This window comes from Pleuronectes platessa, chromosome 1 (assembly GCF_947347685.1).
Source record: "Pleuronectes platessa chromosome 1, fPlePla1.1, whole genome shotgun sequence".
Taxonomy (NCBI): domain Eukaryota; kingdom Metazoa; phylum Chordata; class Actinopteri; order Pleuronectiformes; family Pleuronectidae; genus Pleuronectes; species Pleuronectes platessa.
Window position 1 is genome coordinate 22,571,860 of NC_070626.1, and position 13,406 is coordinate 22,585,265.

The 13,406-nt window shown below is 41.5% G+C and overlaps 1 protein-coding gene across 2 annotated transcripts; it reads left to right on the forward strand.

The window, feature by feature from the left end:
* The first annotated feature begins 6,645 nt into the window (after positions 1–6,645).
* Positions 6,646–13,067, forward strand: ca7 (carbonic anhydrase VII). 2 transcript variants are annotated; one of them, XM_053422404.1, is made up of 7 exons: positions 6,646–6,703; positions 7,476–7,673; positions 9,585–9,703; positions 10,144–10,239; positions 10,856–10,918; positions 11,054–11,209; positions 12,948–13,067. In XM_053422404.1, exons 1-7 carry the CDS (start codon positions 6,667–6,669, stop codon positions 13,065–13,067), a joined length of 789 nt encoding a protein of 262 aa, XP_053278379.1. In that variant the 5' UTR covers positions 6,646–6,666. The 2 variants fall into 2 exon arrangements, with proteins under 2 accessions (XP_053278379.1, XP_053278371.1); XM_053422396.1 differs by having other exon boundaries at positions 6,667–6,703; positions 10,835–10,918.
* The last annotated feature ends 339 nt before the right edge of the window (positions 13,068–13,406 follow it).

Genomic DNA, 13,406 nt, shown 5'->3' on the forward strand with positions numbered 1-13,406 from the left:
CTGCCAAAGTCATACAACCAACCAGGAGAAGTTCAACAGCGATCTCCAGGAGGTGAAGATGAAAAAGAACATTCTCCAAGAAGAGCTGGAGAAACACATAGCATCTTATCACAAGGTCTGTCTAGGTCATGCAAACAACCAGGAGAAGTTAAACACCGAGCTCCATGAGGAGAAGAGGAAGAAGAACATTCTCCAAGAAGAGCTGGAGAAGCACAAAGCTTCTTATCGGGAGGCCTGCCTAAGTCATTCAAACAACCAGGAGAAGTTAAACATCAAGCTACAGGTGGAATTGAAGAAGAGGAAGTATATTCTCCAAGAAGAGGTGGGGAAGCTCGAATCTTCTTTTCACAAAGTCTGCCAAAGTCATTCAATTGATCTGGAGAAGTTGAAAACCGAGCTCGAGGAGGAGAAGACGAGGAAGAACATTCTCCAAGAAGAGCTGGAGAAGCTCAAAGCTTCTTATCACAAGGTCTGCCAAAGTCATACAACCAACCAGGAGAAGTTGAAAACCGAGCTCCAGGAGGAGAAGAAGAAGAAGGACATTCTCCAAGAACAGCTGGAGAAGCTCAAAGCTTCCTATCAGGAGGCCTGTCAAAGTCATGTAACCAACCGGGAGAAGTTCAACACCAAACTCCAGGAGGAAAAGAAGAAGAAGAGCGTTCTCCAAGAAGAGCTGAAAAAACTAAATTCTCCTAATCACAAGGTCTGCCAAAGTCATACGACCAACCAGGAGAAGTGGAAAACCGAGCTCCAGGAGGAGAAGACGGAGAAGAACATTCTCCAAGAAGAGCTGGAGAAGCTCAAAGCTTCTTATCACAAGGTATGCCAAAGTCATAAAACCAACCAGGAGAAGTTGAAAACCGAGCTCCAGGAGGAGAAGAAGAAGAAGGACATTCTCCAAGAACAGCTGGAGAAGCTCAAAGCTTCTTATCACAAGGTATGCCAAAGTCATAAAACCAACCAGGAGAAGTTGAAAACCGAGCTCCAGGAGGAGAAGAAGAAGAAGGACATTCTCCAAGAACAGCTGGAGAAGCTCAAAGCTTCCTATCAGGAGGCCTGTCAAAGTCATTCAAACAACCAGGAGATGTTAAACATCAAGCTACAGGAGCAATTGAAGACTTTTGATTTTTACATAACCTCATTTATGACACATTGTCAAAATAAATCTTAATTATTCAATTATGTGGAAAAGAAAGGATGAAACATTCCATGCACACTTACATCATACACCAACCCTAAAGTAACAAGATATTCTGCTAAACAATTAAAACAAGAGACTGGTTGGCCCTCAGTGAGCACAGGACCTGTCCAACACCCCACACCGCCCTGAAACCCTCCAAATTGTCCGTCAGTGTAAACTAAGCATGTTCAATCCTTAGCCAAGCTGCCACCAAACACCCCTGAGACAGCGCAGTGGATCAGTCCAGCCTCCCAGTGTTACTTCTGATGAGGTCTTCCAAAGATATAAACCTCCTGTTTTCAGAACTGAGCTCACTGAGGACGAGTCCCTCCCTTATCCCAAACCCAAGAAGAAGGGGCTGCCTGAGAAGACAGAGAAACCAAAGAATGCTTCATCGTGGAAGAGAGTCCGCCATCTTGTGGGGTTGTGAAAGGGGCGAAGAAGTCAGCGGCGCCAACATCCCCCAGCATCTGAGCTGACTTTACCTTCTTCACCTGCTGTGAGGACTGTCAAGGTTAATGGAGGGATTTACAATTTGATTTCAAAACATCAAGAAAAATAATAATGTCCTCACAATGATAGTATCGCACACCAAATAAAACGAGAAAATACTAAATGTCTTGCTGTGTGGATGTATTTAAGATAAGGTAAGATAAGATGTACCTTAATTTGTCTTCAGTAGAGGAAATTCACAAATGACACAGCAGCACAAGAAAGTGTATCAGATACATCCTCCTGCAGATACGGATAACGTGGGAAGTAAAAGATCCAATTCTAACATATTGGCAAATATATATATATATATGAACATTAAAATAATTCAGAGATAGCTAAACATAATTAAGACTTTGTATGTAATATTTTTGCGTATTTAAGACTTTTCCAACCAGTGGATTCACAGTTTTATTTTCATTGTCTTAAACAATGTGAGACAAAAGATTTATTTTACATTTTCAATGATTTCACAGAGAATAATTCATTGATCTTGATGAGAATAATAATACATTTAGGGGACTGGTGGAATCCACGATTATTAATCTAGATTTTTGCATTTTGTGATGAAATATGTATATTGAAAGTTAACGTGTAAAAATAAAGAAATCAAGGAATAAATGGAATGTTCCGGAAGAAGATAACTGTTTGGGGTGGCGTTTAGCCACCTGGTAGAGCTGTTGACCCAAAGAGAAAAGATTCCAACCCATGGCCATTGATGCATGTCCTCCACCACTCTCTCTTTCACCCTTACACTACTAAGCCTCTGTCCTATAAAAATAAATGAATAAAGGTTATAAAAAGCCCCATAAAACGTTAAATGTTAAAGATTAAAGACACGTTCAATGCTCTATATATCGAAGGCTCATACTTTGATCTTAAATGTTCCATTGATGGGTCCTTTATAGCAAGAATAATAGGAAGGGGATATAACCATCCGTACAAAGGATAATAATACTAATGTGATAGTGACACCACACTGTGATCGAGAGAAAACTTCTACTGACGCAGAAATCTGTCCAGAATAATTGTAACTTTCTATTTCAAACTGATAGATTAAACCAGTGATGGAAGGTTTGTTTCACCAAAAAGTGAGGGCTAGTCAAGACCCAGCAACGATTCTGCAGAACTCTATTTGTATGTCTCAACAAATAAGCTACCTCAAAAACCTGCTGGCCAAGGAGAATGCGAACCTTAGTACAGAGTACCATTGGAGGATCCAACTGAGCCAAGAGTTGGAGGAGCACATAGCGTCCTTAGAAGATGTCTACCAAAGTCATACAACAAACCAGGAGAAGTTCAACAGCGAGCTCCAGGAGGAGAGGAAGAAGAACAACATTCTCCAAGAAGAGCTGGAGAAGCTCAAAGCTTCTTATCACGAGGTCTGCCAAAGTCATGCAACCAATCAAGAGAAGTCCAACACCGAGCTCCAGGAGGAGATGAAGAAAACGAACCTTCTCCAAGAAGAGCTGGAGAAGCTCAAAACTTCTTATCACGAGGTCTGCCAAAGTCATGCAACCAATCAAGAGAAGTCCAACACCGAGCTCCAGGAGGAGATGAAGAAAAATAAAATTCTCCAAGAAGAGCTGGAGAAGCTAAATACTTCTCATCACGAGGTCTGCAAAAGTCATACAACCAACCAGGAGAAGTTCAACGGTGATCTCCAGGATGAGAAGATGAACAAGAACATTCTCCAAGAAGAGCTGGAGAGGCTCAAAGCTTCTTATCATGAGGTCTGCCATAGTCATACAACCAATCAGGAGAAGGCGAAAACCGAGCTTCAGGAGGAGAAGATGAAGAAGAACATTCTCCAAGGAGAGCTGAAGAAGCTCAAAGCTTCTTACAACCTGGGGAAGTTAAACATCAAGCTACAGGAGGAATCGAAGAAGGAGAAGAAGAATGTTCTCCAAGAAGAGCTGGAGAAGCTCAAAGCCTCTCATCACGAGGTCTGCCAAAGTCAAACAACCAACCAGGAGAAGATGAAAACCGAGTCCCAAGAGAAGATGAAGAAGAACATTCACCAAGAAATGCTGAAGAGGCTCAGAGCTTCTTACAACCGGGGGAAGTTAAACATCAAGCTACACGATCAATTGAAGACTTTTGACTTGAGTTTTAAATAACTTTATTTAAGACACATTGTCAAAACAAATCTTAATGATTCAATTATGTGGAAAAGAAAGGATGAAACATTCCATGCACACTCACATCATACACCAACCCTAAAGTAACAAGATGTTCTGCTAAACAATTAAAACAAGAGACTGGTTGGCCCTCAGTGAGCACAGGACCTGTCCAACACCCCACACACCCCTGAAACCCTCCAAATTGTCCGTCAGTGTGAACTAAGCATGTTCAATCCTTAGCCGAGCTGCCAAGAAACCCCTTAGACAGCGCAGTGGATCAGTCCAGCCTCCCAGTGTTACTTCTGATGAGGTCTTCCAAAGATATAAACCTCCTGTTTTCAGAACTGAGCTCACTAAGGACGAGTCCCTCCCTTGTCCCAAACCCAAGAAGACGGGGCTGCCTGAGAAGACAGAGAAACCAAAGAATGCTTCATTGTGGAAGAGAGTCTGCCATCTTGTGGGGTTGTGAAAGGGGCGAAGAAGTCAGCGGCGCCAACATCCCCCAGCATCTGAGCTGACTTTACCTTCTTCACCTGCTGTGAGGACTGTCAAGGTTAATGGAGGGATTTACAATTTGATTTCAAAACATCATGAAAAATAATAATGTCCTCACAATGATAGTATCGCACACCAAATAAAACGAGAAAATACTAAATGTCTTGCTGTGTGGATGTATTTAAGATAAGGTAAGATAAGATGTACCTTAATTTGTCTTCAGTAGAGGAAATTCACAAATGACACAGCAGCACAAGAAAGTGTATCAGATACATCCTCCTGCAGAGCCGGAGAACGGTTCCAGATGGACACATGCAAGAGTCATGGAACCACAGTTTAGGCCTGTGCGAGCACCACCAGTTTGGTTTGTGTGGTTTTCCAGGTATGCTTATGTCAGACTCTATATATATATCACATTTTATTCTCTTCTATAAAATGTTCATGGATAAAGATTTTTATTATCAATATAAACATTTATTAAGTTTACACGGCCATATTCCTACATAATAAACATTTATCAGCTGTATACCTGCACACATGCAAAAACAAATATACAGACACTGATATCTATATCTATGTAGATATAGATATAGATAGCGTTTTTTTTTTTATACAGATATTGTGTGTTTTTTGAAGGAAACATAAACTTGAAGAGCTTTTGTTGACCTTTGTTTGGGTACAGCCATGCAAATCTGAGTGGAGATAGAGTGCTACTTAAAGCTGTTCACTATGCCACCAGTATATTTATATGTCTGCGATAGAGTGCTGGAATTAATATTCGGCCTTGATGATGTTAGAATGGATACTAGATGTTCAGTTTACTTCTCTTAGTGGGTTTGGAACTCGTGCATGCGTAGGTCTAAAATGGTGGAGAACTGAGGCTCTCCATCTCTGCAGGGCGATGTTAATAAAGAAATTAGCAGCTCAAGTGGAAAATATAGTAAGACAAAAAATATGAGTAAATATAGAAATATATACAAAAGTAGGGATAATTCCATATATACACAAGGCCATTTAACAAAAAAAAGGCAATAAAGAGATGGGATCAGAGTTGTGTTCAAGGGCGTTTCTAGGATTGAAAGAAAGGGGGGGCTTAGCCCCTAAGGATGCTGAATGTTTGCGCGCAATTTTTTTGGGCTCATTTGGGGCTGCGGATATCCATGTTTCATACAGTTCATAGATTGGTTCAATCAGAAAGAGTGTGATTTTTCTCTGTATCTTTGCTTGCATTCATTCAGTATAAGATAACAGAAGAGACAGAATTTCAGGGTCGTTGTGATATTTGACAACACAAATATGAACTGATTATAAACAACAACATTCTATAGGCACTGATATTATTGTTTTAAAATACTAGACCTGTATTTAGGCTTCAGCCCCCCTAAAACAGGCCTTACGACGCCCCTGGTTGTGTTCATGTGCGATTTGTCCATTCTTTGGGCCGGAGGTGCGCAGGGATGATCCTCTTATAGGTGACATTAAAAACACCGGTCCGAAGTCGTTTGCAGAACTGGGACATCATTCATCCACCTGGTTGTTGGGTCATACCCCATGACGACTAAAGGGAGACGGGACTTGTTTCTCCATCTTATCTCTATCCTCATATGTCCTCACCATCCTTGCTGCTTGTGATCCTTGTCTCCTAACTCTCCGCTCCCCAGGGATCTTTGTGCTTTGGGAGCTAATCACGTGAGTACACCACGGTGCAGTGTTGCTTTTCTCGGTAGGCATTTAGTTGTCATGGTTAAAAGTTCATTGTGTAGAATTTGTTGACATCTAGTGGTGAAATTGCATGCTGCAGCTGAACACCCCTCACCTCACCCTCCCCTTCCAAACGTGAAAGGAGAACCTGTGGTAGCCTTCAGTTGTCATAAAAACTCAAAAGATTGATGCATTTGTCCAGTTTAGGCTACTGTAAAAAACATGTAGAGAGAACCCACTCCAGATGTACATATCAAGTATTTAAATATAAAGGCCCATTCTAGGGAAGAGAAAAGAACAATTTGTGCAATTAAAAAAAAATCACAATATTGAAAACATCACTAGGATTATTTTATATTCAATTTCTGCCAATATATCCATTTCACCTAAATCTTACACACTGGACCTTTAAGGTTAGGGGCCAGGAAATGCATTTTGTCAATGAGTGTCCTAACAATTGTAGAGAGACGTGCATGTCTCGTGCGTGTGTGTGTGTGTGTCTGTGTAGGGGGCGTGTCAGAACGGGGATAATTGCCCTCCCCTTTGCTCACTACATAAACTTCATCAACAGCTCCACCGGCTGATGCTCGTGTCCGTCCTCGGAGTGCGCAGCGGAGTGCACGAGTCAAGCAGCGACGGTCAGCTCGGTCACACTTGTCTCCACAAGCCGGGACAATGACAGGGAACCACTGGGGATATGGAAAGGAGGACGGTAAGGTCTCACACATGCATCCCGCAGCTCCCGGCATGCATCCCCTCTGTGTATAGGCTGCACAATGGATTCTTGCTGCTCCTTGGTTTTGCTGGAGGGGGGTTTATTGCATTGCGTGTTTTATCCAGAGGAGTAACCTAGATGTTAAAATGGCTGTTAATGCGAGATTAGCCCCGAGCTTAAAGGGATGACCGCTATAACCTGGGCATGGCTTTTGCCCTGATTTGTCCCTCAGAGAGAAAACGTGGCTTTGTGTCAGTTTCCTCACTGAGCTGTTTTATCAGGCGCCTCAGTGCACCTGCTTTTTCACTCCATTCATTTTTTCAATTTTTCAATCAGCCAATCAGCTGAGCAATGCGTGAAAATCTGCCAGATGCAGGTCAGACGCCTCAGTTAACGTGATTATGTCAACACGCTGTGTAATGCGTGCCATATAGAATCAATGCTGCTTGAGAGAAAAGGGAGGAACCTCCCAGAAATGGTAAATAATAAATAAAGTGCTTTGTTCCATTGTTCATTGTGATCAAGAAACAAGAGGGTCTTCTCACTGATACATTTTTTAAAAACTAATCATTTTTAAATTCACCTGAATGTTGCCTCAGAAGGAATGTTATTTATTATATTAAACAATATAAAGCTTTACCCTTTTGAGAGAACCTTCCCTGCAGTGAGATCTGTTTTTTGTTTGAGCTCTCACGAGACACAAGGACAAATTAGTATATCACAGTCTAAAAAATGTTGTCTTTTATTGCTCACTGGCTTATATGACTAGGTCCCTCTGTATGGCACAACAACTACCCTGTGGCCCAGGGCAACCGGCAGTCTCCCATCGACATCATACCCCAGCAGGCTTCACATGACCCCAGTCTGGGCCCGATCGTCCTCAACTATGATCAGTGTACCTCCACCAACATCTCCAATAACGGACACTCTGTGGTGGTGGAGTTCGACGACTCGGACGACCGTTCAGGTGAGGAACTATAATATCTTTACTTGTTTAGCGCTTCTCAAAACAAAGTTAAATTGTGCCATGAAACTAAAACACACGAGTAAAAACACATTCAAATTAACAAATAAAAACACTAAATGTGTTACAGAAAGTAGATTCGGGTCAAATCAGGTCATGCGGTACAATAAAGCTTTGATTAACTACAGACTGAGTCCGTCGTCTTTCCTCAGGCAGGATGTTCCTGAGCCTCGGAGCTGTATTAGCAGTGACTGTGTCCATTGATGCTACATGACCTATGATTTTTGAATATATTTAACATATTTACTGCCATGCAATTATCAACACAGCTTACTGTTCATTGATGATCATGGTTGTGGTATATGCTGTTGGCCACATTGCACTGTAAGTCTGTGAACAAGAACCAACGTATGACAAGAAAAGTGAAATCACCTTCATTTTTCCAGAAAGTGCAAACTATGTGCATAACTGCCCATAATCAGAGGCTGCAGATAGACCTGTGATTATGCTGCGGGAAAAGTGCATCCAGCAGTTAAGTGTATGAGCATCTGTCTGCAGGACAAGAGGGATAATAACCTTAGGTGATCTCAATGGTTATTATGACCCTATTTTGTTTTTATCACTGGGTGGATCCATGTTTACCACCCCATCATTACCATGAATGATCAGCTCAGAGATGCGGGGCAATTTGGCTCAGACAGTTTCCGTGGGCAGGCAAGTGGTTATCGGTACAAAACAATTAATTAACGAGGAGACCCGTAGGAATGCACTTAATCTGTGTTTTTCTTCCATAGTTCACAGTGAGTGCACAATTCCCCTGAACCTGCTGTTGTCAGTTTTCAGAGTGTGCGGCTGGGTCTGGGAATTCTCGTGGTTATAATCCCAGATGCCGGTGTTCTGTGTCACTGTCGTTTTGTTTAGAAGAGCAGGACGGAGTAAAACAAAGCAGACCAACATACAGTATGCAACAGATTTTTTTTAACGATTAATTATATTTCAATTTTATGCTATATCAATAGTTTGGCTTTGAATTAATAACTATTAATAGACAATTTATTTATATGGCACCTTTCAATAGAAAGCTACAAGGTGCTGTAGATCAAAATTAAGAATTTAAGCAATTTGAAGATCACACCGCATTAGACAACATTAGAGCACAAATCTAAACAGATTACAGACAAATTACACTAAAAACATAATATGAGACAATTAAAATACTTGGGAAGTTTAGAACTGGGTTTTAAATAAGTCATAATTGAAATGAATTTACAGAAGTGGCTTTCTATTAATCACCTTATTGACATTCAATAGTATAGCATTATTGAAATATACTAGCACATTTTATACATAGATTTTTTTAGTAATTATTTCCCCAAAAAGATCACATAGTTGTGTCCCTCACTGTGCCATGAATAAGATGAGTGCTTTGCTTGGTGCCATTTCTGCCTATTTAATCTGACCTGGAGTGCTGTGGCCTGTTTGTCAGAAAGATGTCAGCAGCATCACAATGAATCACGATCAGAGTGGACTGGAGTAGAGACTATATATATGGACTAAACCCAGGCAGCAGTGCAGATCACAGGCTCAGAAAACAGTCTGTACTCACTTAATGACAAGGGGCTGGATTTGACTGTGGATTTGTGCTTTCCTGGAATAGAAAGTTAAGTGCATCTTTATCTCGGCTTCACGGCAGAATGTTCGCTTTTTGCATCTCGAACCAAAACCTGATCTTCAACAGATTTGTTGGTGAAGCAGGTGCTCAAGCATCAGCTCAGACAGAAAAGGTTAATAAAAGGAGTTTGGGTGTTGCACACTAGCTGCCCTGTGTATCATAACACCCACAGGGCGGTGAATGCATGAGCCCAAATGTTCTCGCCTTTTTGGTTTGACATCTCCTCCTCTCCTCCTCTGCAGTGATCCAGGGGGGCCCTCTGGACAACCCCTACAGACTGAAACAGTTTCATTTCCACTGGGGCGGAAAGGGCTGCCACGGCTCTGAGCACACTGTAGCAGGAAATAGCTACGCTTCTGAGGTCAGTGTTTGGGATCTAGAATATCGTCATCGTCTGATAAACAAAACATAGACCATAACAGTTTATCTCAGGTCTGTAGTAATGAATACTTGTTTGTGTATTTTTCTTCCTTGGATACATTCAAAATACACCTTAATTGCTGAAAAGATTACCCAACATTTTGGTGTACATGGAATTTTTATACGAGTGTCAAAATAACGATATATATATATGAAATATAACAAAAGATATTTGAGCTTGTTCATCCCAACTTTCTAAACTTAAAAACCACAACTTAAAGATGATATGCATTATATGCGATATTTTAGAACAGGATATGGGAAATTCCAGATGTTATCATCAGCACACTGGGATGGCGAAAATGTACTGCATGACATTTAATTTATTTAACAAAAAAAAACTTATTTTGTCCTGTCTTTCCTCTTGTTTCCGTCCTCTAGCTTCATTTAGTTCACTGGAACGCTGTGAAGTACAGGACGTTTGGGGAAGCGGCAGCAGCTCCAGACGGCCTCGCTGTCCTCGGCATCTTCCTAGAGGTAAGATGTCTTACTTAAGTGCAGTCCAGTTTTCTGTCCCCTCTCCTCTCCATTTTGTTTTGCACTAGTCTTGCATTCTGCATTAAGTGTATCATTTAATGTTTTTAGACTGTTACCCAGGATTTCATTTCCGGTTCCCTCCCCCCCCCCCACCACTATTTACATAATATTTGTGTGTAGAGGTTGAGAGAGATGTTGAGTTATTTTGGTCACAAAGCTGCGAGTGGCTCTGTGTGAGAACACAATTGTCCGAGGCCAGTTTTTTTTCCTGACTTTTTCTAGAACTTTTCCTCCCTGGGGAAAAAGTAAAATTAAGAGGAAGAACACAGCAAATATAATACAAATATCTCTGGATGAAAACGAGGTGTCATACACGCAGAAGATGCCGACGAAGATGATGCAAGATTTGATTTGATATCTGCAGCGTAATTTATATTTTTCATGTCCTGCTGAAGGCTCTATTCATGTCCGCACATTTAACTGTGAACTCGTCTGACACGGACAATCCCCTACAGTTTTCCTTTTTCAAGGAAAAGGCAAACTTCTAGACAATGTCCAGACCCAATCTTCTGGACTTCATATCTGACTAATTCAGAAACTGTGTGTGTTACGAAAGACAGGTGACGACCACAGATGGCTCCACACGATAACAGATGCTCTGTACATGGTGAAGTTTAAGGCGAGTACTATTGATTGTTATTGTTTTTTTTATTGCATGTACTGTGTTATTTTTGGGTGGGTGTGGTTTTTACGACCTTCTCTGAGCCTTGTTGTACTGATGTAAACTCTGTTGTCTGCTGTGTTTCCATCACAGGGCAGCGTCACCGATTTCAAACGTTTCAACCCCAAGTGCCTGTTACCCAGCAGCCTCCAGTACTGGACCTACCTGGGCTCACTGACCACGCCCCCTCTACACGAGAGCGTCACCTGGATCGTCCTGAAGGAGCCAATCATCGTGTCTGATAAACAGGTGCATGTTGCAGCGTGTCATAGCACATGTGGCATTTTTCATATTGTTTAAAACTTTGAGACATCTTGAAGCATTGGGAATATTTTTGTTTCAGTGCTGTAGCCAGGGTTAACATTAAAGTGATCTTCAGCATCATGAAGAAGATCAGTCATTTTAACGATGGCTAATGAAGACAAACACTTTTTTGGTAGTGGTATATTTACATTTTTGTGAGGAATAATCTACAACAAATTATATATATATATTTTTGTATTTACTTGCATGTAGAGATCATTGTTTGAAACCACTTGGCCCAGTCAGTCAAACACAACATTGACCAAAGTCCAGCTTTCTCAGCCACAAACCAGTAATGAGAAATGTCAATGATTGTTTTAAAGCTGTAGATCTTCTAGTTTAATCAATGAAAATAGATCTTGTGACAATTACACCATCAAACGTGTGTTAACCGAACTTCCCTTGGTCATGATGAATACACCATGACTGTTGTTTGCTTATTTATAAGCAGGATTACGCAAAATCTCCCAGACAGAATGCTGGGAAACTTGGTGGAAAGATGTGTTTTGGGTCAGGGAGGAACTCCTAAAAGTTTGCTGCAGATCCAGGATTTGTTTTACCACTTAATTTAACATTGTGATAGTCGTGTTAGCATATTTCCTATGAGAGTGTGAAATTTGGTGCAGCTTGGCTGTTGGGCCTTGGCAGACGTACGAGCTCCACTGATTTTCATCTAGTTCAAAAAGATGTATCTGAAATAACAAGTAAGCTGTTATCAGACTGCACATTGCTTGTTTCATACATTTCCAGAGATCTGCAGATTTCTCTAATCCCAGGTGTGATGTTTTGTCTGATTTCCCTTTGTTGCCCTCGGTATTTGGGGAAAGGAATAACATGTTTTTTAAGTGGAGCTTAAGGCACTGATGCAGCAGTGGATCAGTCAATTGTGAAACTCCTGTTTCCTAGCCTGCATAATGTTAATGGCTGTGCTCCACTGGGCTGTGAGGATCCATTGCCTCCTTTTAACCAACCAAAAGTTCAGCATCACCGGATCAGTACGGCGGTTTTAGCCGTGGAAGGTTGGGGTTCAGGAACTTCTTAGAGTGTGACCAACGTGTGACACTATATTTAGAGGCCACAACAAAAAGCAGGTCATCATTCATGGGGGATTGACATGTTTTTAATGCACCCCCCTAAGCACTGAACTGAACGTTTAGGTCTAATAACTCCACGTTGCTGTGACAAGTTGAGCTGACTCAACTGGACGTCTGCAGCAGATTCCCTCCTGGTCTCCCCTTGAGCTGGACCCGTGGCGACTGCTGCCAGTGTTCGGATTAGACCTTCGCACTTTGTTGGTCTTTTTGAAGTCAGAGAAAACAGAAGTTGCATTGATGGCGATGTGTAGTCATGAAGGGTCTCTGGCGGTAGCTTAGCTGGAGGCGAGGTGTAAGCCACGCAACCGGGCTCTGCTACTCATGACTCCAGGTCCTGAAGCCTTTGAGCCCCTGCAGCTGATTTTCCTGATGGATGGATAACTGCATGGGTTCAAGGATTCAACTGAGAAATGCATGCATGGAGACTCAACAGGGAAAAGTATGTAACAGGATATTATTTGTTTTTCTTTCCTCCACATAATAACAAGGGGCTAAAAGAAAAATTCCGCAGCACAAAGAAGGTATGATGTGTGGCTATGATTATTTTTCTTGTGAACATATCTTTTTCTTTTTTACTCTCTCACTTGCAGATGGGCAAGTTTCGATTGCTCCTGTTCTCTGGAGAGGAAGAGGATCAGAGGAAACGCATGGAAAACAACTTCAGGCCTCCCCAGCCTCTCCAGGGAAGGAAAGTGCGTTCCTCCAATTAACGGGACTGAAACTGAAGCTCTTCTAGATGACAGTGAATGCATTAATTTGAGTGTACTTGTATTTTACCTCATGGTAGCTTGTCCTGTGGAGGAAGTTTGATATGTACAGAATAAGTTCAAGGAGCAATTCTCACCACTGCCAGCACATTCAGATGCAGAGTAGGAAGCATGGAAGGAGCTCATGGAAAAAGAAAAGCACATTAGCGATTAGCTTATATCAAGTTACTTGACTACTATTACTGCTATTTGCTGTTTAGTGATTGTTATCCTGAGCGATACTGAAGATTCAAAGATGTGTTTTTATCTCCGTAAACTGTTCAAGGACAAGAGTTACTGATG